The sequence below is a fragment of the Bufo gargarizans genome, chromosome 3 (assembly GCF_014858855.1).
Source record: "Bufo gargarizans isolate SCDJY-AF-19 chromosome 3, ASM1485885v1, whole genome shotgun sequence".
In the NCBI taxonomy this organism is placed as follows: Eukaryota; Metazoa; Chordata; class Amphibia; order Anura; family Bufonidae; genus Bufo; species Bufo gargarizans.
Window position 1 is genome coordinate 120,443,530 of NC_058082.1, and position 25,460 is coordinate 120,468,989.

General features: G+C 46.5%; 1 protein-coding gene across 13 annotated transcripts in view; it reads left to right on the forward strand.

The window, feature by feature from the left end:
- The first annotated feature begins 355 nt into the window (after nucleotides 1-355).
- NACA (nascent polypeptide associated complex subunit alpha) overlaps nucleotides 356-25,460 on the forward strand; it is a 33,452-nt gene continuing 8,347 nt past the window's right edge. For 3 of the 13 annotated variants that reach the window (XM_044284742.1, XM_044284743.1, XM_044284744.1), the window contains exons 1-30: nucleotides 359-433; nucleotides 3,289-3,360; nucleotides 4,067-4,213; nucleotides 6,186-6,239; nucleotides 7,348-7,389; nucleotides 8,565-8,627; nucleotides 9,444-9,509; nucleotides 9,646-9,711; nucleotides 9,858-9,914; nucleotides 10,526-10,588; nucleotides 11,009-11,074; nucleotides 11,415-11,480; nucleotides 11,837-11,899; nucleotides 12,708-12,773; nucleotides 13,088-13,153; nucleotides 13,464-13,529; nucleotides 13,750-13,836; nucleotides 14,190-14,255; nucleotides 14,571-14,636; nucleotides 14,970-15,056; nucleotides 15,382-15,447; nucleotides 16,424-16,477; nucleotides 16,653-16,709; nucleotides 18,770-18,808; nucleotides 19,839-19,904; nucleotides 20,927-20,986; nucleotides 23,707-23,772; nucleotides 24,415-24,480; nucleotides 24,804-24,869; nucleotides 25,205-25,270. In XM_044284742.1, the coding sequence (XP_044140677.1) occupies nucleotides 3,291-3,360; nucleotides 4,067-4,213; nucleotides 6,186-6,239; nucleotides 7,348-7,389; nucleotides 8,565-8,627; nucleotides 9,444-9,509; nucleotides 9,646-9,711; nucleotides 9,858-9,914; nucleotides 10,526-10,588; nucleotides 11,009-11,074; nucleotides 11,415-11,480; nucleotides 11,837-11,899; nucleotides 12,708-12,773; nucleotides 13,088-13,153; nucleotides 13,464-13,529; nucleotides 13,750-13,836; nucleotides 14,190-14,255; nucleotides 14,571-14,636; nucleotides 14,970-15,056; nucleotides 15,382-15,447; nucleotides 16,424-16,477; nucleotides 16,653-16,709; nucleotides 18,770-18,808; nucleotides 19,839-19,904; nucleotides 20,927-20,986; nucleotides 23,707-23,772; nucleotides 24,415-24,480; nucleotides 24,804-24,869; nucleotides 25,205-25,270 (1,933 nt within the window). In that variant the 5' untranslated portion in view covers nucleotides 359-433; nucleotides 3,289-3,290. Of the gene's footprint in view, nucleotides 434-3,288; nucleotides 3,361-4,066; nucleotides 4,214-6,185; nucleotides 6,240-7,347; nucleotides 7,390-8,564; nucleotides 8,628-9,443; nucleotides 9,510-9,645; nucleotides 9,712-9,857; nucleotides 9,915-10,525; nucleotides 10,589-11,008; nucleotides 11,075-11,414; nucleotides 11,481-11,836; nucleotides 11,900-12,707; nucleotides 12,774-13,087; nucleotides 13,154-13,463; nucleotides 13,530-13,749; nucleotides 13,837-14,189; nucleotides 14,256-14,570; nucleotides 14,637-14,969; nucleotides 15,057-15,381; nucleotides 15,448-16,423; nucleotides 16,478-16,652; nucleotides 16,710-18,769; nucleotides 18,809-19,838; nucleotides 19,905-20,926; nucleotides 20,987-23,706; nucleotides 23,773-24,414; nucleotides 24,481-24,803; nucleotides 24,870-25,204; nucleotides 25,271-25,460 lie in introns of all 13 variants that reach the window. The other 10 variants (XM_044284746.1, XM_044284748.1, XM_044284750.1 and 7 more) reach the window with 7 other exon arrangements.

Genomic DNA, 25,460 nt, shown 5'->3' on the forward strand with positions numbered 1-25,460 from the left:
GGGTTATATAATGGAAAGTACAGCTTGTCCTGCATAAATCAAGCTCTCATATGTCTCTGTGTAATAATGGCTCTGGCTCTGGGACGGCAGAGTAAAAAAAAAAAAAAAAAAAAATGGAAAATTGCTGCGGCAGGAAGAGGTTAAACAAAGTTGCTGACGCTGCTCATGCCGCAGGAGGACTGAATGGCAGGTTCACACCCGCTGTCCGCATGCGTCTCTAATCATGGAGATATGGAGGTTATATATAGCACACAGCACTGCCGCGTGTGACGGGCACCAGCAGCTGCCGCTTGCAGCCATTACACATTCCCACATGTCTCCTGGCAGCAGGTGCCGCCCCGGAAGTACAACCCCTCCTCGCCCGCGATATCCCGGAAGCAGTTCGCTCTGGGCGTTCTTTCTTCCGCCATCTTGGAACTGAACTCCTCACACAGTAAGTGTTTCTTTTGCATCCAGTTCCATCCTAAACGTTCTCGTGAGTAAATCCTCGTCCAGAAACTGTCCAGGGTAAGGGGAGGGTGCCGTGTGACTGATACGGGGTGTATGGCGGCGGAGGGGGCTCGGCCTGACCTTAAGAACTGTCGAGGAAGGCGCCGGTACCGGGGAAGTAACATGGAGAGCGAGGGGGCAGACGTGCTGCTCCGCGGAGAGACGTCTCCGTGAGGATTCGCTGTGTCCTCGTCCTATTGGGGCTCTCCGTGCTGGGCCCGACCTGGTCTCACGTGTCCTGTAAGCCATGGCTGCCTGACGTGACCCAGGCCTCTGGTGTGGACTGTCTGAGGGTCCCTCTAAACTGGCCCTCAACCAAGAGGAAAGCGGCCCTAAGAACCAGAACTCGTGGGTCAGCACCCCTGGCCGAAACTTCAACTGTTAGGGTGCGCCCCTGCAGGGCTCCTCTCACAGCTCCCATAGAAGTGAGTAGCACATGTTAGTAGTTGCACAACAGCTGGACTGCTGCAGGTTGTAAGCCCCTGCCCTAGCTGTGTAAGGCGGTGTCTGGAGAGGGGCGCTCTGGTTCCCGGCGCTGCTCGTCTCTAGGAGCAACAGGTGGGGCAATTTCTACTTTGTAAGTGGGTTGTTAGGGGCCCGCTGAGCTGTGGGATCCGCCAGGATCTAATGGGTCTAAGAGATCTCCTCACAAGATCTGCAAAGGCCAGCTTGGGGCAGTGTGCTACAGTCGCCTATCGCAGGCAGGGTCAGTGCCCTATATCACTCTGGTTCTGATAAACTGAACGTAGAAGGCAATTGTTAAAGTAGTTCTCTAAACTGCAGTGGTCTTTATGTTCCCTGTGAGGTCTCATTCACATTTGCCTTGAGGCTGCGTCACAATGAAGGCCAAAATGGCATAGAGTGCAGGGCGATCTGGTCCTGAAAATCCCGGGCCAGGTGACTGTAATGCTTCATGATCCCCGTTATGTTCTTTGGGGGTCTGTCATGCGATGGGTCAGACCCCATTTTTTTTTTTTCCAATTCTGCTCCTTGAATGGAGATTAAGAAAAGCATTGATGCGAACTTGGCCGAAGTATTTCAGAAGCTGATCGGTGAGGGTTTCAGAACTAGACCCAATGTGGTCTGGACAGCTGACCCTTTGACTGTCCTACCCAGAAGTATCTCCTTGACATGGGAGTTTAGTCTAGTGCAGGGATTGACAACCTCCAGCTGTTCCAAAACTACAACTCCTTTCACTTTTATAAGAACAGCCAATTACGTGTGCATGCTGGGTGTTGTAGTTTCACTACAACTGGAGTGCCGAAGGTTGCGGATCCCTGGTCTAATGTGTTGATGGTTGGATCGTGCATTTGAATCATTTGGTCTAGTTCCAGCCAGTGCTTGTTAGAAGAGAAGTCTTCAAGACACTGGATAGTTATTGTGGTGGAATATTTAGGCCTGTGGTCAGCTACAGGGAAAGGATACTTTCACACTAGCTTTTTGGGTGGATCCATCATGGATCTGCAAAAAAAAGGATCCGTTACAATAATACAACCACGTGCACCCGTCATGAACGGATCTGTTTGTATTAGGCTATTTTCACACTAGCATTATTCTTTTCCAGCATAGAGTTCAGTCGCGGGGGCTCTATACTGGAAAATAACTGATCAGGCATATCCCCGTGCATTCTGAATGGAGAGTAATCCGTTCAGGATGTCTTCAGTTCGGTCTCTTTGCCTTTTCATGACAGAGATAATACCGCAGCATGCTAAGGTTTTCTCTCCGTCCAAACATCCGGAATGCGGGATCCATCGTTTTCCCCCATTGACATGCATTAATGCTGGATCCGGCATTGCTGTCTGCACATGCTCGGACCGCAAAAATGCCGGATCACACCGGAGAGACGGATCCGGCATTTCAATGACAAATGCCATCAGTTTGCATGCGTTTTGACTGATCTGGCGCCGATGCCTGCCGGAATCCTCTGCCGCAAGTGTGAAAGTACCCTTATCTGTAACATAGCCAAGACGGATCCGTCATGAACTCCATTGAAAGTCTATGGGGACAGAACCGTTTTCTATTGTGCCAGAGAAAATGGATCTGTCCCCATTGACTTACAATTTGTGCCGGGACGGATCCGTTTGGTTCAGTTTTGTCAGACGGACACCAAAATGCTGCAGGCAGCTTTTTGGTGTCCGCCTCCAGAGCGGAATGGTGACTGATCGGAGGCAAACCGATGCATTCTGAGCAGATCCTTTTCTATTCAGAATGCATTAGGGCAAAACTGATCTGCTTTGGACCGCTTGTGAGAGCCCTAAGTTCAAGAATTTTGCCTGTGGAATCAGTGGCAGAACGCAGAGCCTTGGGTTTCTGCCATGGATCTGCATGCGGATTAGCCCCATTCAGTGGGGTTTCACAGGTTACTGCTCCTCGGGTGTACGTTCACGGCCATATAGGATATCCAGCAGAGAAACAGCCTGCCTGAGGTCGGATCACCATTGACCATAATAGGGTCTGGTGGTTTTCCGACATAAATGCTGGGTTGTGGCCGGGCAGATACCACTGCGTGCAGCTGTTTTTTGTCCAGCTGGAACAGGCCACCGGCACGCCATGTGAACCAGCCTTTTATAGTGAGGTTACACCTTCAGGATTTTTTTATGTAGTCTTTGAAGCCAAACCAGAAAAGGAATTTGAAAAAAAATGACTTGGCTTCAAACACTGCATCAAAATCCTGAAGCTGTAAACCCAGCCCCCGGTGTCCTCATTATCTCCAGTGGATGTTAAGAAATGAATTCTAGAGGAGCACCACAACATAATAACCAACGCTAGACTGAAGGGTTTCCATCTTGTTGATTTCAGAAATGCCTGGTGAAGCCACAGAAACCGTCCCTGTTGCGGAGCAAGAACTCCACCAGCCTCAAGCTGAGACGGGTAAGTGTATGACCACTAAACCTGCTGCTCATCCATCAGGCGCTCCCACAGCGTTCTTGCGTATTAGTCAGTGTGTCATGTTCATTTAATTTGAGATGGAGCGCTCATGGTGGATGAGTAGAGGCCTCAGGTGTGACTTGCTCCTGTACTCCTACTAATACTGCTTGCGTTTCACTCGCACTAGTCTGGTTATGCTGCACATCGGCCCTGGGCACATTTGATGTGTATCATATATTTTTCTCTACACGTCTTCTCAAGTATTTTGAGACGAGGCTAAAATTCACCTTGCTTTTATATAGTCTTGTAGTTTGTTACCTGATTTGAAATGGAAAAGATTGAGGTCTAGCCATGCTTCTTAGTTCTGCGTGCTTGGATCCGATTGCAGTACATTTCATACAGGAGTGAAAGATTCTGCTTTACAGCTCAAGGGGCTTTAGGACTTGATGTCACTACTTAAAAGGGCTCTGCCATGTCCTCGGGTAAGTCATCAATATCGGATTGGTGGTGCTCCTACTCGTGTCGAGCACTGAGAGTCAGACACCTGCCATTCTGATATTGGTGACCTATCCCCAGCATAGTCATCAATTTATTAAACCACTACACAACCCCTTTGAACTTGCGTTGTGGTTTTTATCTCTAACTGCATGTGGCTGTGTGGTCACTAGATGTAGAATCCTTGTTTGTTCACCCGCTGCTGATATTGCAGTACCTTCTCCCTCATCCACTGGCGAGGCTGCTGTGCCCCCAGAACTGGCTGTAGTAGCGGAGGAGAAAAAGCCCGTCTCTCAGAACCCCGAGGTGACTGGTGAGGCTTCTCGGACGGCACAAGCTGAAGCCGCTCCAAAGCCGTCAGGTAGGTATCTCTCGATGAGTATCGCGTGTTTGCTCAAATGTCCACTTACGTAACGTTTCCTGTAAATGGTAACAAAGAAGACAGGCCTCTATCACATACATAGAAATCTGGTCTCTTCACATAAGGCCTGATTCACACTGCCGTATTACAAACCTTTAACATGCAGTGGGAGCTGGATGTCTGCGTAGGACACAAACCTAGTGCCAGAGGCCTACTCAGTAGTAGACCCTCGGTCTGTGTATGAATTGCACTATTTACTTCTGTGGGTCTGAGTGCAATCTTTGTGCAGTTTGTTGCACACTTGGACCAGATATTATGGCTGTCTGAATCGGGCCTAAGGGTCCTTTTAGACAAGCCAGTGCTCTGTCAGATTATCTGAGATGAGTATTAGTGTAAATGCTCATTCCCAATAATTGGTCTATGTAAAAGGTGCCGACAATCACTTGTTCATCGGGTGATAGTGTCGCTCTGCCGTCACTGAAAATGACTGTTCATGTGCAGCAGGGGCTGCGAAACAAGGTCTGCTGCGCAGGAACAATGATTTCTATGAAAACGAGCAATTGGTGACATGTCCCCCATACAGCAGAGGTGATTACCGCATGGAAACGCAGCCTTCACTGCCACTGACCAGTAACCTGCCAAATCATATGTCCCTGGATCCCACCAGCGGTACTAATCTATAAAATGGCATGCAGACCAATTTTATGCATCTGGCCTCAAAACATTCATCTCGGGAGACCATAGTTGTGGCGTTAACCTCAATAAATTTTACTTTTAATGAGTTTACCCCATCCAGTGTAGTCCACTCCACCCTTCTCTACATTGTGGGAATGTGCTGACTGAGTACATCAATTCAAGCATTTCCTTCAGCATACGGTCTGCTGCCCTCTTGTAGTTTTTGGCATAACACTGTGTTCGCCGTTTTCCCTTTCAGGCCTGGGTGCTATGAATTTCCATGGGGTGCTGATGGTTTTTGCAGTGCTTTGTTGTATTGCAGTGAATGTTTTAGTTGATAGTGGGCATTTGCTATTTTGCGACATATCTATTAAATTAAAACCTTTTTAAATCCCAAAGAAAGTTTGATAGGTTTGTGTATTTTTAGCTGTGATCGCAGAAATCCCAGTTGCAACCTTCAGTGTCTGTAATCTTCCTTGGTTGTCCTGGGATTGATTGTTCCCGTACAGGACTGTTCTAGGATAGTCAGGCATCCTCTCTGCCACCAAGTTAGACTGCGTTCACATCTCCATTTAACTTAGGCCGTGTGCAAGAGGCTTTATCCACGGTATTGGTCCGACCCAAACCCGGTATTTATTCTGGAAATCATCCGGACCTCATTGCAGTCGGAGATTCTGTGAATTAGAGGATCCAGACGGATGCTCTGTGCTAGACAGCCTGCCGGATCTCCTAAGATATGAATGCAGCTTTAGTTGCTTCTTAATGTTCATGGGTTTTCCCATGTCAGGCTTTCACGGCAGCGATCGGAATTGCCCTTGTCAGCAGCTGCCAGGGCTGTGTATTTCTGTAACTCTCATAGAAGTGAATGGGAGCTATAAATGCAACCATGAAAGGCTGAGATGGGAACGGTGCGGTGGCATCTTTCTGCATCATGGTGAGGTACTGTAGGTACGCTTTTAGAGCTGTAAGGCTACTTGCACACATTGCGGATCATGTGCAGTTTTTCCTTGCAAATTCTTGTGTGTAAAAACTGCAGTGTAATCCAGCACAATCAGTGTGTGAGACTTTGCAAAGCTCATGTACAGTCTGCTTTTTTTATTTTTATTTGGTGCAGGTTTTAAATTGGCATGCCAATTTGTTGTGCGCTTCTTTTGTGTGGATCCCACCCTCTTTCTTGCAAGGCAAGAAGTACATTACCGAAAAGCTTGGAAATCTGTGGTTTCTCTGTTTGTAAACCTGCCGCCATGTGCAGGTAGCCTAAGGATAGTTTTGCATTATCTTTTGTCAATCTGTTCAGTCGCAGATGGCGTCTCCCCTCCCTCTGGGACTCCTACACCCACCAAAACTCCAGGTATGACGGTAGTGCTGCTGATCTGTTCACTAACCGTGTGCCGTGTACAGCCAGGAACTAACATTGCAAAATACCTGTTCTAGTGGAGCTGGACAGCACTGAATGTTGTAATGTGTATGTCGTCATAGGGCGCGCCTCCTGTTCCTGCAATTTCAGGCTTTACTTGTTCTCTAGGACTGGATACTAATAATCTGTATATATAAATAGTGCCACCATATTGGGCTCCATTCACACGTTCGTAGTGTATTGCGGATACGCAATACACCCGGCCGGCACCCATAGAAATGCCTATTCTTGTTCGCAATAGGACATGTTCTATTTTTTTATTTTTTATTTTTTGGAGCCGAGGCCCGAGAGATCGTGGGCGCGCTCAGGAGATGCGGAGAGCACATAGTGTGCTCTCCACATCCATTCCGTTCCCATAGAGAATGAATGGGTCCGCACCCGTTTTGCAATTTGCTAAACGGATGCGGACCCATTATTATGGACGTGTGAATGGAGCCTAAAGCAACACTTGACAGTTCAGAGGGTTTATGTACAAAACAAGAGATCACAAAGTTACCAGCCAATGCTGCTCGCAAGAGCTTACAATCTATGAGGAAGTGGGGGCGACACAAAAGGCAGTTGCTTGTTATGAGGTATCCCAGCCATCTTTGTGCTAGTGCTTTGGGTGTGGAGATTACTGTCAGGATGATCAGGTTCAGGCTGGTTTGTCCTTGACTAGATCTCTCAACATAAAATGATTCCCCAGCTTTTGGCCTTCATGCACACTGCTGTCTGTATTTCAACCCACAAGCAATGTATCCATACAATACAGATCCCTTCTGTGTACGTCACTTATTTTTCTCTCCCCAATCAATAAAAAGTTATTCTCGTTTACAATATGGACCAGAACAAGGGAAGTCACGCAGATACATGTAAATAGATATGTGCATGGCCCCATAGAAATGAATCTAGTTTAGCACCATACAATTTCATTGTCTATCAGCAGCACATAATCGCCCAACAAGCAAACCTTTGTCGGGAGGTCCGCAGCACAATCTGCCCATGTTACTGGCCCTTACACCATTGATATTCATGAGCTTTTCCTGTTTGTTTCCAAAAACAGTGCTGGCTCCTGTACGGCCCCCTGCTGATACTAAGGCTCCAGGTATATTTGCTCGTCTAAGCCTGAGTGACTTTGTAACTGTTTGCGGTGTTGCTAACATTTTTTAGTAGATTTGTAAGGCTACTTTCACACTTGCGGCAGTCACCCAGCAAGCAGTTCCGTCGCTGGATCCGGCAATCTGCATGCAAACGGACAGCGTTTGTAGACGGATGCGGATCAGTCTACAAATGCATTGCAAGAACGGATCGGTCTCTTTGTCATGGACAAACTGATCCCCCTTCTATATATTTTTTTCACATCTTTTCCGGTCTGCACATGCACATTCTGGTATTTTTAATGCCGGATCCGGAACTAATACATTTCAATATAAATTAATGCCGGATCCGGCAACTGATCCGGAATTTTGGACGGAGAGCTGTATTTCCTCAGTCCAAAACGCTGTTCAGTGACTGAACTGAAGACATCCTGAACGGATTTCTCTTTATTTAGAATGCATGGGAATAAAACTGATCAGTCCTTTTCCCGTATAGAGCCCCTAGGACGGAACTCTATGCCGGAAAAGAAAAACGCTAGTGTGAAAGTACCCTAAGAGATTTATGAAATAAGTAGATCTGGATATTCTGTTTTCCTGAAACTTTTCCCACCAAACTATATATATCAATCGGTTCTTGAACATGGTGCCTGCAGATTGCACTGGATTAACTTTCTCTATGTGATAAATGCTATTTGCTGAGGTGAGACAACCCCTTTAATTAGTTGTACATGCGCTCTTTTCCCCAGTCAGGGGCTCAGTCCTGACAAAACCACAGATTCGGCTGCAGCAGTCACATGCTGTACAGCTGCATGTAGCAGGAGGGTCGGGCCATTTTTATTTTGGACCGTTGGCAGGTCTGAGGGTTTTCTTTAGTGCTGGTTGCTATGGATGACGCTGCCAGCGTCTTATACCACAGACCGCGCCACTTCTGGTGTGTCCCTAAATCTCCAGATATTATGCTTGCATGTTGTTTGAAGTCACTTCCATGTCGCAGTTCTTGGAGAGAGAAGACGTGCATTCCAGTAATCAGTCGGCATGTGTGTTTGATTTAGCCTTAAAAACCAAGCCTCAGACCCCTGCAGGTCCTGCTGCTGACTCCAGAGCTCACAGTACTGAGTAACCAAATATTTAGTGACTGATTCTTGAGAAATTGCTCCTGTAAAAACATATTTATTTGTTTTAGCACGAAAGAAAAAATCTAAGTCTGGTGCCTCTAAAGCTCCTGTTGCTGAATCTAAAGCACCAGGTATCTTGGCTGCATGACTGCATGTCCCTCGTACAGGGGTCTAAATAAGTAATGATCCCAAATCTAAGGAATGGTGCGCTGTATTGTAGGCCGTGCTGCATGTGAAGTTGGCATGTCTCTGTAATGGAAGAATGGCTTTATGTTGTATCCGCAGGTTCCCTGTGGCATTTTAGTGGGTGGGTAGACTATTTGGAGCCTCATTGACCTACTTGTTGGGTGCATTAAGACTTCCGGTTGCAGGACTGCTTCAGTAGCCTCCTCCTAATGTCAGTGTCGTCATATCTTTGTCTCGCAGTAAGGCTCCATTCACACGTCCGTAATAATGGGTCCGCATCCGTTCTGCAAATTGCGGAACGGGTGCAGACCCATTCATTCTCTAGGTGGAAGGAATGGATGCGGAGAGCACACTATGTGCTCTCTGCATCCGCATTTCCCGAGCGTGCCGCTGATCTTATGGTCCGGGGCTTGGGGAAAAAAATAGAACATGTCCTATTCTTGTCCAAAATTGCAGACAAGAATAAGCATTTCCGTGGGGGTGCTGGCTGGGTGTATTGCGGATCCGCAATGCACTACGGAAGTATGAATGGACCCTTACAGTTACGTTTTTGCGTAGTCCTCGGCCTTTATTCTGACTTTTGTGCTGTTTGCCGTCCCAAGCTAATCGTGTGAGGGGAAAGGTGGTTCTTGGATTTCTTCCTCTGCTCTTCGTTCTGACGTTGTCCTTAGCATGCACCCAGGGTTATTTTGTGTACGTTTATGGGGTTGTTCAGATGAATGGCAGTCTGAATCTTACTTTGAACATACTTGTTTCTTTAGCCCCAAAATTACAGACCCCTCCTGCTGTGGTCCCTGCAGACTCCACTGTGAAAACCAAAGCCCCAGGTACATATGGGTGTACGTGTTTATGTTGAGATGGCAGCCTGAGCCCCCAGGAATTGTCTTGTCTGGACACCGCACGCCTATTTGTCAGTAGTTTTTCTTCGTATCTTCTGCACTCTAAATATGTTGGTTTCTTTAGCTCCTAAATTAGAGACTCCCCCTACCGCACTCCCTGCTGACACCATTGCTGAATCGAAAGCACCAGGTACATATGGGTGTACATGTTTATTTAGCCATGGCAGTCTGAGCCTCCAGGAATTGTCTTGTGTGTCTGGACAACGGAACACCTATTTGTCAGTAGTTTAGCTTCATGTATTCTGCACTCTAAACTTGTTTGTTTAACTCCTAAAGTAGAGACCCCTCCTACTGTGGTCCCTGCGGAGTCCATTGCTGTATCGAAAGCCCCAGGTACTCAACAGTGTGGATCTCTTCCATAGATGTCACATTTGTTAACAGACTAAGCCTACGTTCGCACCTCCATTTTGGAGATGGGAGGAAGGCACTGCAGGCAGCGTTTTTTGTCTGGCTTAAAAACCCAGCATTTATGTTGGAAATCGTCCGGATCACTGCTGGACCTTATTGCAGTCAGTAGGGATACGGCGGTGAAGTAGAGGATATGGCAGGTTTCGCTGTGCCAGAACAGCCTGCTGGATCTCTTAACGGAGATGTGAACTTAGTTACACAGCGGTTCCTTATGCACACGGCCATTGTTTTGGGCCGCATCCAAACCGCAGTTTTGGCGGCTCGGATGCGGACCCATTCACTTCAATGGGGCCGCAAAAGATGCGAACAGCACTCCATGTGCTGTCTACATCCGCTGCTCTGTTCCGTGGTCCGCAAAAAAGACATGTCGTATTCTTGTCCGCGCTTTGCGGACAAGAATAGGCAGTTATATTAAAGGCTGTCCGTGCCGTTCCGCAAAATGGCAGAACGCCCACGGACGCCATCTGCGGTTTGCAGACCGCAAAACACACACCAGTTGTGTGCATGAGGCCTAATACTGATATATATTGCTTTAGCTCCAGAAAACACGTCTGCCTCAGAAAGACCTGCAGTGTCTATTGTGGATGTCAAAACCCCAGGTATAGTGTGGGGAGAATAACCGGACAAGATTTTTTTTTTTTTTACATTGTCAGAATAATGTCGCACATATGACTTGTGCACGAGAGCAACACAATTCAAGGTGGTCATACATGTTAGTATCCCAACATATTACTTTTTTCTAGGCACTATAACGGGGCTTCTCCGTTTTTGTAAGAGATCTCCGCTATATATATACTGTGTATGTGAGGCCTCGTGGCGGCTAGACTCCACACACGAGCTCAGGGGAAAATGACCACTCGGGGAATGCTAGTGAGCAATGTCATATATAATGGAGCCACCAGTGTGTAATGTACTGGGCCAAAATCTTCATCACTAGCATTAGTAATTTTGCCAATTCTTATATGCAGTATTATTTTAGATACTTTTACACGGTTGGTAATCGTAACTTTCTTGTTTAGCTACAAAATCAGAGCTGCCTGCCCCTGTGGCTCCTGTAGAGCCCTCTGCTGATACTAAGGCTCCAGGTATTATTGCTTGTCTACACGGTTTGCAGTGCTGACTAACATTATCCCCAGTGTATTGTAATAAAAGGTGTTTTCCAGTAGCCGGGCAACCCCAATCCACAGAGACTCCCACCAATCCTGAGAATGGAGGTCCTATTCCTCTGTTTTGGTGGGGTGGCAGGTATTCTTAAAGAGGTTGTCACCAGTGAGTAGTGTACTGGGTCCGTACAAATGTCTGAGATTACTGGAGACCCAAAACGTTGCCTGCTGGAATTACATATCTTGTTTCCCAAAGTCAATCTACTTGTTATATTCAGTATTATACTTTTACAGTCTATAATCATGAATCTTTCTTGTTTAGTTCCAAAATCAGAGCTGCCCGCCCCTGTGGCTCCTGTAGAGCCCCCTGCTGACACTAAGGCTCCAGGTATTGATTGTCTACACGGTTTGCAGTGCTGAGGACTAACCTTATTCCCAATGTATTGTAATAAAGCCTGGTATCTGTTACCCAATCCTAATTAAATTGGACCCCTCCGCTTTCTGGGACATTTCGTGGGGAGTAAAAGAATTTGCTAAAGCAGAAATAAGTTGGAGCGTCTTTACTTGGAGGACCCATCACCTCTCTTGACTTGAGTGTTCTCTAGCAGTAATTCTGAGGCATCTGTTCTTATCTTCTACTATTCCCATTAGAAGTTTGATTGCATTGTTGGCATTAAAGGTCCATTTGGGTGTTTCCAGCCAAATCTTATTTTCACTGAATGAGGACATTTATTTTTGCTTTAGCTCCAGAAAACAAATCTGCCTCTGTACGTCCTGCAGAGCCTGCTGCGGATGCCGAAGCTCCAGGTACTGTGTGGGCCAAGTAAAAGGGACATGCATGACTTAACATTGGATCTGACACGTTTTCTCTGCGACTTGTGCATGAAAGTCGCATAACTCACGGTAGCCATGCACAATGATGGAACTTAACAATTTTGACCGTTCTAGCCAACGATGTATATAGTGGTGTCCTGACTGTCCTGCTGATGGCATAATTTGGGGGAAGGTGGATTGAGCATCTTAAATTTTAACGTGCTCGAACCTCTTCACAGGAGATGAGCCTCGGCCACTGGTGTCTGGCAGGGAGGTGTTCTCTAGTCTCCATGCTGACCGGTCAGGAGGAATGCCTCTGAGCCAGCAAGCTTTCTGCTGCAGCTGGCCAAGGTGTATGGTCATGTCAGTGTAATCCTATGGACACGGACTGCTAGTCACAGCTTGCGTGTAGCACCAGCCTTACAGTGACCCCCCCCCCCCTCGCTTCCCAGTAGTCACAGCAGCTTTTTTTTAAAAAATTATTTTTTTTGCTTCAAAGACTCAGCCTACCCATGACCTTCTCTGTGCCTGTGGCGGGTGACCGAGAATCCGGTATTTGTATTAAGCCTACTAGAACCGCCTTTATTGTGTATTAAACTGGTCACAGATCCCATTTTACAGAGGATAGGTCACCAGGGAGTAATATACTAGGTCTGTACAAATGTCTGGGCTTACAGATTTTTGCCGACTGGAGCCCCAAATCTTCGCTGCTGGAATTACTAATTTTGCATGTCGGTCAATCTACTTGTTGTTTTTGATATTATAGTTTTACACTTGAAAATCATGAACTTTTCCTGTTTAGCTACAAAAACAGAGCTGCCCGCCCCTGTGGCTCCTGTAGAGCCCCCTGCTGACCCTAAGGCTCCAGGTATTATTGCTTGTCTACACGGTTTGCAGTGCTGACTAACATCATCCCCAGTGTATTGTAATAAGCTGTTTTCCAGTAGCCGGGCAAACCCAATTCAGAGACCCCCCACACCAATCCTCAGAATGGAGGCCCCGCTCTTCCATTTTGGTGGTGTGGCAGGTCTTCTTAAAATGTCTGAGATTACAAATTGCTGGAGACCCAAAACCTTCCCTGTTGGAATTGAAAATCTAGCTTCCCAAAGCCAATCTACTTGTTATATGCAGTATTTATTTTTAGAGTTTTACAATCTATAATCATGAATTTTTCCTATTCAGTTCCAAAAACAGAGCTGCCCGCCCCTGTGGCTCCTGTAGAGCCCCCTGCTGATACTAAGGCTCCAGGTATTGCTTGTCTACATGGTTTGCAGTGCTGACTAACATTATCCCCTTTGTTTAGTAATAATCCGTTTTCTGGTAGCCGGGCAAACCCAATCCACAGAGACCCCCACCAGTCCTGAGAACAGAGGCCCCATTCCCCTGTTTTGGTGGGGTGGCAGGTAGTCTTAAAATGTCTGAGATTACAAATAGCTGGAGACCCAAAACCTTCCCTGCTAGAATTACAAATCTTACTTCCCAAAGTAAATCTAGTTATATCTATGCAGTATTTTTTAAATAGAATTACAGTCTATATTCATGAATCTTTCTTGTTTAGTTCCCAAATCAGAGCTGCCCGCCCCTGTGGCTCCAGTAGAGCCCCCTGCTGATACTAAGGCTCCAGGTATTATTGCTTGTCTACCTTATCCCCAGTGTATTGTAATAAGTGGTTTTCCTCCTCTGCCAGAACCTTTAGCAGAGATGTGAACCCACCCTAGGCCTACGTCATCTTTAGGATTAGTAAATTGTTAGACTGACGGAGATTGGAGCCTTTCCTGCCGTCATTACTAATTTTGCTTGTCTATCTATTTGTATGCAGTGTTTTATAGTTTTACCATCTATAGTCATGAATCTTTCCTGTTTAGTTCCAAAAACAGAGCTGCCCGCCCCTGTGGCTCCAGTAGAGCCCCCTGCTGATACTAAGGCTCCAGGTATTCATTTTTTGGACTAGTTTGCAGTGCTGACTAACAGTCGAGCCTAGCTTGTATGTGTCTGAGCAAGTCGGGAGATTCGGGTGTCCATAACCTGGGATTGATCGGCCTTTGTTTCACTGTGAGGACTTACATTTTTGCTTCTGCGCTAGAAAACGCATCTGCCCCTGAAAGTTCTGCAATGACTGCTTGCCCCTGAATGTCCTGCAGTGACTGCTCTGGATGCCGGACACCCCTGTATTGTGTGCAGTGTGGGGAAAATCACTATGACCTTTTACACCCCACATTTATTTGTATATGTAAAATGCATATATTATAGTTTCACTCGATAATCATGAATATTTCCTGTTTAGTTCCAAAAACAGAGCTGCCCGCCCCTGTGGCTCCTGTAGAGCCCCCTGCTGATACTAAGGCTCCAGGTATTATTGCTTGTCTACACGGTTTGCAGTGCTGACTAACATTATCCCCAGTGTATTGTAATAAAAGGTGTTTTCCAGTAGCCGGGCAACCCCAATCCACAGAGACTCCCACCAATCCTGAGAATGGAGGTCCCATTCCTCTGTTTTCTGGGGTGACTGGTCTTCTGAAAGACTGTCACCAGTGAGTAGTGTACTGGGCCCGTACAAATGTCTGAGATTACTGGAATTACATATCTTGTTTTCCAAAGTCTATCTACTTGTTATGTTCAAAATTTATAATTTTACACTCTATAATCATGAACTTTTCCTGTTCGGTTCCAAAAACAGAGCTGCCCGCCCCTGTGGCTCCTGCAGAGCCCCCTGCTGTTACTAAGACTCCAGGTATTCATTTTTTGGAACAGTTTGCAGTGCTGACTAACCATAGTGTAGAAATCATGCATGTCCAGTCGAGCCTAGCTTGTATGTGTCTGAGCAAGTCAGGAGATTCGGGAGTCCATAACCTGGGATTGATCGGCCCTTGTTGCATTGTGAGGATTTTTGCTCTAGCGCCAGTAAAACTATCTTCCCCTGAAAGTCCTGCGATGACTGCTCCGGATGCTGGAGCCTGGACGCCTTCCTTCCTAGAGTTACTAGTTTTGCTTGCTAGAGTTAACTCTTGTTTTTATTTAGTTAGTTTACACTTGATGATCATGATTTTTTTTTTTTCCTGTTTAGTTCCAAAAACGGAGCTGCCCGCCCCTGTGGCTCCAGTAGAGCCCCCTGCGGCTCCAGTAGAGCCCCCTGCTGACACTAAGGCTCCAGGTATTATTGCTTGTAGACGTGTAGACATTATCCCCAGTGTATAGTAATAAGCTGTTTCCCTGTAGCTGGGCAAACCCAATCGACAGACTCCCACCAATCCTGAGAATGGAGGTCCTATTCCTCCGTTTTGTGGGGTGACTGGTCTTCTGAAAGAGGATGTCACCAGTGAGTAGTGTACTGGGTCCGTACAAATGTCTGAGATTACAGATTACTGGAGGCCAAAAACATTCCCTACTGGAATTACATATCTTGTTTCTCAAAGTCAATCTACTTATGTTCAGAATTATAGTTTTACACTCGATAATCATGAACTTTTCCTGTTTAGTTCCAAAAACAGAGCTGCCCGCCCCTGTGGCTCCAGTAGAGCCCCCTGCTGATACTAAGGCTCCAGGTATTATTGCTTGTCTACACATCTACATTGTCCCCAGTGTATTGTAATAAAGCTGGACAACCCAATACTAGTTAAAGGGGTTTTATGGGAGTTCAATATTGATACCACATTGGACAGGTCATAAATATTGGATTAGTGGGGTTCCAACCATCGCATGACTGAGCACAGTGCCGGACGTTGTATAGTGGCTGTGCTTGGTATTGCAGCTCAGGACTCGCTACAGAAAGACAATGTGACCTATAGACATGTCACATGCCTAGGAAAAGGAATTCCTCTGAGCCCCACTGATTAGGTATTGATGACCATATGCAATTTTTAACTCCCAGAAAACCTCTTTAAAAGGACATTTCATGGGGAATCCAGTAATTTATTACAGCAGATGATGCTGAGGCATCTTCTCTTACAATTCTTCATTATGTTGTTCCTCTTGGACTTGTTTGAATACATTACCAACTAGGCATTGGCCATATGGCCAGAGGATGGCCATGCAGTGTTCAATTAACTCTGCAATATGATTGTGCATGGTCATTGGCTGTGCAGTAAGGGTGCTGCCACACAGCGCTGATGAGATCCAGTTACTGCAACTAGAAACCTGCATTCGCAACCCAGTTAAAGAACTTGGCCAGCTACAATTACATCATGTACAGGATTTCTGCTGTGCAGAACGCCGGTGGTTAATTAGGCCACTAAATGAGGTAAGTTCTGTAACTGCGCTGGGTAGCAGCACCCTTACTGCGCAGCCAATGACAATTAAATGAGTTAATTGAATACTGCTGCTGCTTCTTCCATGGTTGTCATCCCATGGCCACGCTGTGTGCCCATAAACAATAGGGTGCATATCTGCAGACTGTTGGCTGTATACACCGGGGTGGAGGCAGCAGCCACCCATCAAATGCCTGAAGGTCAGATCTGATCTCTTGTGTCCTGAGCATATGAGCGCTGCTTCACTGAATGAGGACATTTATTTTTGCTTTAGCTCCAGAAAAAAAATCTGCTTCTGAAAGTCCTGCTGTGGATGCCAAAACCCCAGGTATAGTGTGGGTGGAATAACATGCACATGCATGGCATGTTTTACACCGTATGTCGTAATAGATTTGACCCATGACTTGTGCATGAAAGTCTCACAATGTAATGTGGCACCATCCTTCTAGTGACACCCGCCTCACTTCCCAGCAGTCACCACTGCATTTATTTTATTGGTTTAGCTTCAAAGAATCAGACTGTCACCCCTCCAGTGCCTGTGGCTGGTGACCAAGAATCAGGTATTGGTATTGTGCCTACATTAGGTAATTGTGTATGGTAGCATGTCTGCAGAAATTAGGAGCTGAGATCTGGACGTAGCTGACCTATGAAGTGTCCCTCAGGTTAAACTGCTTAAGGCTACTTTCACACTTGCGTTCGTCGGTCCGCTCGTGAGCTCCGTTTGAAGGAGCTCACGAGCGGACCCGAACGCCTCCGTCCAGCCCTGATGCAGTCTGAATGGAGTGGATCCGCTCAGACTGCATGAGTCTGGCGGCGTTCAGCCTCCGCATGGACAGCTGAACGCTGCTTGCAGCGTTCCGCTGTCCGCCTGGCCGTGCAGAGGCGAGCGGATCTGTTCAGACTTACAATGTAAGTCAATGGGAACGGATCCGCTTGAAGATGACACCATATGGCTCAATCTTCAAGCGGATCCGTCCCCCATTGACTTTACATTGAAAGTCTGAACGGATCCGCTCAGGCATCTTGCGCACTTAGAAATTTTTCTAAGTTATTAATGCAGACGGATCCGTACTGAACGGAGCCTCCGTCTGCATTAATATGAACGGGTCCGTTCAGAACGGATCCGATCAAGCGCAAGTGTGAAAGTAGGGGTGCACCGAAATTTCGGCGGCCGAAAATGCACCTAATCTGTTTCTGCCGATATTTGTACATATTGGCCGGAAATAGCGGGGAGGGGCTGGGGGCCGGTGCGTTCACTGTTCTCCGGCCCCCAGCTCCAGTAGTTATAAAATGTGTGCAATTAATAAGCATTCTATTCATGAGGCCCCCTCTGTAGTAGAACATTCAATACAGCCACATCCTACTCACAGGGCTGTCATCTTAATGCTGGCCGGCCGGGCAGACGAGCGGCAGCGTCACGACTGACGTCACATGCCTGCGCCGCCTCCTTCATTCAGAAAGTAGGCCGGGCACATGATGTCAGTTGTGACGCTGCCGCTCGTCTGCCGGCCGGCCAGCATTAAGATAACAGCCCTGTGAGTAGGATGTGGCTATATTGAATGTTCTACTACAGAGGGGGCCTCATGAATAGAATCCTTATTAATTGTACAACATTTTATAACTACTGGAGCTGGGGGCCGGAGAACAGTGAACGCACCGGCCCCCAGCTCCTCCTCCCAGTCCCTCCCCGCTATTTTCTATTAATTGTACAATAGGGGTGTCTGTGGATGGCACTGTTATGGGGTGGGTGGGGGTCTGTGGATGGCACTGTTATGAGGTGGGGGGGTCTGTGGATGGCACTGTTATGGGGTGGGGGGTCTTTTAAAAGTATTTGGGCAAAAAGGCAGTTTCGGTCAAGGTGAATTTTCGGTTTCGGACCAGAATTTTCATTTCGGTGCACCCCTATGTGAAAGTAGCCTTAATCTAACATATGCCCAGCCGTTCCATTAATTCTGTATGTGATGCTTTAGGTAGCAGAGTACAGTGCTTGGCTATCTCTTGGCACGACCCCTTTTACTCTGGACCCTTCAATGTTTTTATCATCTTTTGCATGGACTGATGGTCAGTTGACCATTCGTAGGAGTGTTGTTTCCGAACGTTGCCTTCTGTAATAGGTCCTCCGGTCATTATCGGCTGACCGCGTTTTTGTTGCAGCTGCAAAAGCTATAGTTTATTAGCAGCATATGGGAGCATGTTATCTCCGTCTGACAGCGATGGAAATGAACAGCCGCACTAGCTGTACGTAGTAGGCGATCGGTCAGGCAGCCGCTCGTTCGGGCCATTATCTACCTTTTTTTTTCCATTGCTCCATTGACTTGGCTGAAGGATAGAGAGCCTTGTCAGCCCCGTTGAAGTGATGCAGCTGTGGACCTACATACTGCCGCTCCATTCAGAAGGGGAACTCGGGGTCCCAGCAGTCAGTTCCCAATATGTTACCTATCCTGGGGATAGGTGAACATTTTCATAGGATAACCCCACAAAATAAACAAACAAGCACCAGTCAAGATGCTGTATTGTCAGTCTGTGTGATCATTACCTGACGGACATCTAAAGCATCTATATGTTTTATAGGTTACTGTCAATAATCATGAACTTTTTTTTTGCTTGGTTCCAAAAACAGTGGCTCCAGCAAAGCCCCCTGCTGATACTAAGGCTCCAGGTATTATTGCTTGTCTACATTATCCCCGGTGTGTTGTAATGATCTGTTACCTCCTAATTAAAGAGGACCTGTCCTCTGTCTCTCATGACATTTCATGGGGAATACAAAAGTTTACTAGAATGAAACTTGACGAAGCCTCTTTACTTAGACTGGACATACATCAGTTGTATTCAGCCATTTGTCTTCAGCACCACAACAGAGGGAAACGGAGCCGCGTTGACATGGTCGTTCCTCTGTTCTGGGATATGTAGAAAGAAGTTAACTGGGTATTACCTTTACCAATCCTGTGTGTCCCTGGAGACTTTAAGACCCCAAATTAATGTAGGACAAATCTGAAGAGAAGTGCCGATAGTACCAGAGATGCAGCACACCCCCTCTCCATGCCAGAAAGCGTGCATGTTTGGCCAATCCAAGCTTAAATGTTTATAGGGCAGTCAGGAGACTTTAGTCGTATTAGGCTCCATTCAGAGGTCCGTAGTGCATTGTGGATCCGCAATACATCTGGCCGGCACCCCAATAGAAATGCCTATTCTTGTCCGCAATTGCAGACAAGAATTGGACCTGCTCTGTTTGTTTTTTTTTTTCCGGAGCTGCGGACCGAAAGATCAGGGGTGCGCTCCAGAAATGCGGATGCGGACAGCACAATGTGTGCTGTCCGCATCTCTCCTGGCCCTATAGAGAATAAATGGGCCTGCACCCATTTGGCAAAATTACAGAACGGATGCGGACCCATTCTTCGGACGTGTGAATGGAGCCTGAATCATGTTTAGCTCTGCGGTTGCTAGAAGGTTCCATAACTGTGGATTGATCAGTCTTGTGTACACTGAGTAAAGACATTATTTTTCCTTTAGCTACCAAAAAAAAAATAATCTGCCCCTGTACGCCCTGCAATTATTGGAGGTTGGAGCCCCAAAACCTTCCCTGCTGGCATTACTAATTTTCCTCGTTAGATGCTTATTATATGCTGTGTTTTTTTTTTTTTGTTTTAATAGTTTTACACTGTTGATAATCGTGAACTTTTCCCGTTTAGTTCCAAAAACAGAGCTGCCCACCCCAGCGGCTCCTGTAGAGCCCCCTGCTGATACTAAGGCTCCAGGTATTATTGCTTGTCTACACGGTTTGCAGTGCTGACTAACGCTTAGGGCTCATTCGCAAAACATGGATAGTGACCCATGTGCAATTGCAAACAAGAATAGGACATGCTCTATCTTATGGCCCGGCCGTGGAACGGAACTACACATGCAGACATGTTCTGTCCTCATCTTTTGCAGCCCTATTAAAAAGAATGGGTTTGCATCTGAAGGCTAATTTCAGATGAGCGTGTTCAGTGGATGAAAACTGCTCCATGTGGGAGCGTTATTTCCCCTAGTGAACTCTTCATGTGACAAAACTGTACAGCATTCTAATGATTTAGAATGCACACGTTCAGGTTTTATGTGCAACAATCCGCACTGAAATCTGCAGATGTTCGCAGGGAAATCTGCGCTTCCAATCCGCATCAATTGGTTTGGATTTTCCGCATGGGGATTTTACTGTGCACATTGAAGTGAATGAATAAAATCCTGGAAAAATACCGGAAAAATAAAATTGATATGCTGCAGATTTTAAAATCCGCATCGTGTTCATGAGAATTTCAAATTCTCATAGAATACAATGTACATGACCTACGGTGCGGATTTTCTGCACTCAAATAATCACCTCAGATATATGGTCAGCGTCAGTCAGCATTGCCTATTAACACATGCATGCTCTAGCAAACGCTAAGGTGTACGGTCACTTTCAGTGTAATCCTGCAGCTGCTTGTCACAGATTGTGTTACACCAGCCTTAGGTTTTGTTCACACATGACTGAAAATGCTGTGTTTTTTGTATTGCATGTCTATTTTACCTCCATTGCGGAGGTTAAAATATACTATAAATGTATTCTGTGGTTTTCTTATGCATCGTAGGGATGAGATTTCTTAAAATCTCATTCACTTTGCTGGTACTGTACAACACTGCTGTTCTCCCGCACAAGAATCCTCCACCCGCAGATCACGTTTGTTACACGTGAACATAGCTTTGTGGTGACTCCCATCTCACATCCCAGCAGTCACAGCATTTATTTTTATTGGTTTAGCTTCAAAGACTCAGCCTCCTCAGACTGCCCCCCCTTCTGTGGCCGGTGACAAAGAATCAGGTATTGGTGTTGTGCCTACTAGAACCGCCAGCGTTGGGTGCATGTATATGGAGTATCCTACATGCAAGAATTGGTCTTCAGATTAAGGCCCCATGCACACGGCCGTGTGCGGGCCGTGGAACCGCGGCCTGGATCCCTCCTGAGAGCAGGAGCGCACGGCGTCACTGGTTGCTATGACGCCATGCGCTCCCTGCTGCCGGCACAGTACAGTAATACACTGGTATGATCTATACCAGTGTATTACTGTATTGCGGCGGCAGCAGGGAGCGCACGGCGTCATAGCAACCCATGACGCCGTGCGCTCCTGCTCTCAGGAGGGATCCAGGCCGCGGTTCCACGGCCCGCACACGGCCGTGTGCATGGGGCCTAAACTGCATCAAAGTGGATTCATAATTTTGGCAAAGGATGAGTCCTCAATAAAAACGAATGCATTCTCATTATATCCAATCTAATGATTGAGGTCCAGAATCTAACAGCTTGTGGCCACAATTATCCTGGAGAACACGATATATCAAGTACTATAATATCACTTTAAAGAGTATTATTGTCACTGTGGGGGGAAACCCCCCCACCATACAATGTGAAAGGTATAGGGGTAGCAACTAGACCAGACTGCCAAGAAAAGGGAGCTGGTCACCTCCTATAGCATCCCCAAATCTGGTCCTGTTCTCCTAACTGTATGAGCCGACCCTTAAAGGGAGTGTGTCGTCTGCATAACATGTTTTAAATTGATGATATAGCTCTGTGGGAGGCAGATCCATAACACTGATGGTACCCATGTTTAGTTTTTCAGAGCCTCCAAAGTACCTAAAATGAAGTTTTAAAAATATGCAAATTACCTATCGCAAGTGCCCAGGGGCGGAGAGTGCTGAAAGTGCCCAGTGCCCCCTGCCTTACTTGCTTCTGACTCCTCCCCTCTGTATCGTCCGGCCGGCCCTGTATCCTTGCAGCGTCATGTTCATCTCCATTCTCCTAGTGCCTGTTCGCTTCACCACCGGGTCCGGGCATGCGCAGTACATTGCCCACTGTGGGCAGAGGCATTCTGATATGCTGAGCGCATGCGCCAGTTACGTACACAGGCAGTAAAGCGCACAGGCTCTGGATTATGAATGGAGATGAAAATGACGCTGCAAGGATACAGGGCTGGCTAGACGATACAGAGGGGAGGAGTCAGGAGCAAGTAAGGCGGGGAGCACTGGGCACTTGCGATAGGTAATTTGCATATTTTTATACTTTATTTTAGGTACTTTGGAGGCTCAGAAAAACTAAACAGTAACCTTTAAGGTAGGAGAGGCCCATACATTGGAACCTCAGAACCCTGAATATCCCTGAGGTTAGGAGACGGGGACAAGAGACAACCAGGTTCATCCAAAACATGGATGAACCAGAGTCTCCACAGGCCTAGCTGCAGGGAAAAGTGGATGACTAAATACAGCAACAGAGTAGTCAGGTAAGTACACCAGAAATACTTACCTGCCGCAGCCACCACGACTGGAACCAGTGCATAGTACAGGTGCCCACAGACAAAATAGGACACCGTACAAACAGCGCACACCGGAATCCAGCACACCTGATACTGCCTGGGCCCCTATACAGAAAGGTGCACGGCAGCCCCAGGCAGCACTGCATCCAGACTTGTAGTTCACCTCTCCGGGAAACCAGCCCCCTTCTGGAGGTATCAACATACCGGGTGACGAATGACCAACAGCAGCCCAGACATGTAACAATCAACAAAACGCTACACACACCCAGAACATAAACCTATACAACAAGTGAGGGTAAAGGTACATAGGGAGGACAATTTATGTTCCATAAGGGACTGGGCAGAAATACCCAGGCAAGGCGCAAAGCTCCAACACAAAGTAAGGGCTCATGCACACGACAGTATTTTGCGTTCAGTATACTGGACGTTTTTTTAGTTCAGTATGCGGAACATATATACTGAACCATTCATTTCAATGGTTCAGCAAAAAATACTGAAGTGTCTCCGTGTGAATTGTTTCAGTATTTCAGTGCTGTCAAAAGATAAAACATGTCCTCTTCTTGTCCGCAGATCACAGTGCTTGGCTCCATTCAAGTCAATAGGTCCGCAAAAAAAAAGGAACACATACGGAAATGCATCTGTGTGTCTTCCGTATCTGTTCCATTTTTGCTTAACAATCTATTGAAAATGTTATGCCCAGCCCAATTTTTTCTATGTAATTACTGTATACTGTATATGGCATACGGAAAAACGGAAACACAACAGAAACAAAAAAACGGAACACCGTTAAAAAACGGACCGAAAAACACTGAAAAAGCAATACTGTCGTGTGCATGAGCCCTTAGGCTGTAGTAAAACGGCACCCAGCCAGCAAGCCACAGGTATATATCAAGCCCATGGCCACACCCAGAAAACACCTTAATCCCCACTAGCAAGAAGATTAACCCCTTGTTCACCAAACAGCAGGGAGGCAAACCTTAAAGGGGAAGTGCACATGCAAACTGCCAACACGTTGCCACCGGCAACCAGTCTGCATGGCAACTGTCAGTCAAACAACAATATGACCGTGACAATTAGGCACTAGGGAGTAGTGTACTGGGTCTGTATGTGGCATAAGATTGGAGCCCCAAAACCTTCCCTTCTGACTTTACTGATTTTGCTTCCCAGAGGGAATCTATTGTTATATGCAGAGTTTTTATAGTTTTAACCAGTCTAATCGTGAATCTTTTTTGTTTAGTTCCAAAAACAGAGCTGCCCGCCCCTGTGGCTCCAGTCGAGCCCCCTGCTGATACTAAGGCCCCAGGTATTATTGCTACACGGTTTGCAGTGCTGACTAACATTATCACCATTGTACAGTATTGGGCAAACGCAATCCAGAGACCCCCACCAATCCTGAGAATGGAGGCCCCATTCTTTCATTTTGGTGGTGTAGCAGGTCTTTTCCCAGAGCATACATATATATTAGTAATCGAGTATTCTACTGATTTTTATATTTCTTGATTCGAGTAATCTAATAAAAAAACCTTCTTAAAATAATGTATTACTTTATAAACATTTCCCTCTTTCCCAGTGCCATCAGCCCCTCCATCCAGATTGCCATGATGTCCCCCTTTCCCAGTGCCTCTATGCCATCCACCCTGTCATCCCAGCCAGCATGCACTGGGGACCTGACGTCACACACAGCGTCAGCCAGCGTGCTGACGATGTGTGAACGCAAGGTCCTGCAGCGCGGTGCCGACGGGAGGCCATGGAGCGGTGAGTGAGAAGCTTAATTTCGCTCACGCTCCGTGGTCATGTGATTTAAACGAATCCTCGATGCAGAAAAACTGCATCGAGGATTTTTTTTTTGCCTCTATTACATAGATTAAATCGATGAATCGTTTCAGCCTATATATAGAGAGATATATAGTTTTACAGTCTATAATCATGAATATTTCCTGTTTAGTTCCAAAAACAGAGCTGCCCGCCCCTGTGGCTCCTGTAGAGCCCCCTGCTGATACTAAGGCTCCAGGTATTATTGCTTGTCTACACGGTTTGCAGTGCTGACTAACATTATCCCCAGTGTATTGTAATAAAAGGTGTTTTCCAGTAGCCGGGCAACCCCAATCCACAGAGACCCCCACCAATCCTGAGAATGGAGGTCCTATTCCTCTGTTTTGGTGCGGTGGCAGGTATTCTTAGAGGTTGTCACCAGTGAGTAGTGTACTGGGTCCGTACAAATGTTTGAGATTCTGCCTGCTGGAATTACAGATCTTGTTTCCCAAAGTCAATCTACTTGTTATATTCAGTATTATACTTTTACACAGTCTATAATCATTAATTTTTCCTATTTAGTTCCAAAAACAGAGCTGCCCGCCCCTGTGGCTCCAGTAGAGCCCCCTGCTGAGACTAAGGCTCCAGGTATTATTGCTACACGGTTTGCAGTGCTGACTACCATTATCCCCAGTGTGATGTAATAAGTGGTTTTCCAGTAGCCGGGCAAACCCAATCCAGACTCCCACCAATCCTGAGAATGCAGGCCCCATTCCTCCGTTTTGGTGGGCTGGCAGGTCTTAAAGAGGATGTGAGTAGTGTACTGGGTCCGTACAAATATCTGAGATTTACAGGATTGCTGGAGACCCAAAACCTTCCCGACTAGAATTACTAATCTTATTCTCCAAAGTCAATCTACTTGTTAGATGCATTTTTAAAAAAAATAGTTTTACAGTCTATAATCATGAATTTTTCCCATTTAGTTCCAAAAACAGAGCTGCCCACCCCAGCGGCTCCTGTAGAGCCCCCTGCTGATACTAAGGCTCCAGGTATTATTGCTTGTCTACACGGTTTGCAGTGCTGACTAACATTATCCCCAGTGTATTGTAATAAAAGGTGTTTTCCAGTAGCCGGGCAACCCCAATCCACAGAGACTCCCACCAATCCTGAGAATGGAGGTCCCATTCCTCTATTTTGTGGGGTGACTGGTCTTCTGAAAGACTGTCACCAGTGAGTAGT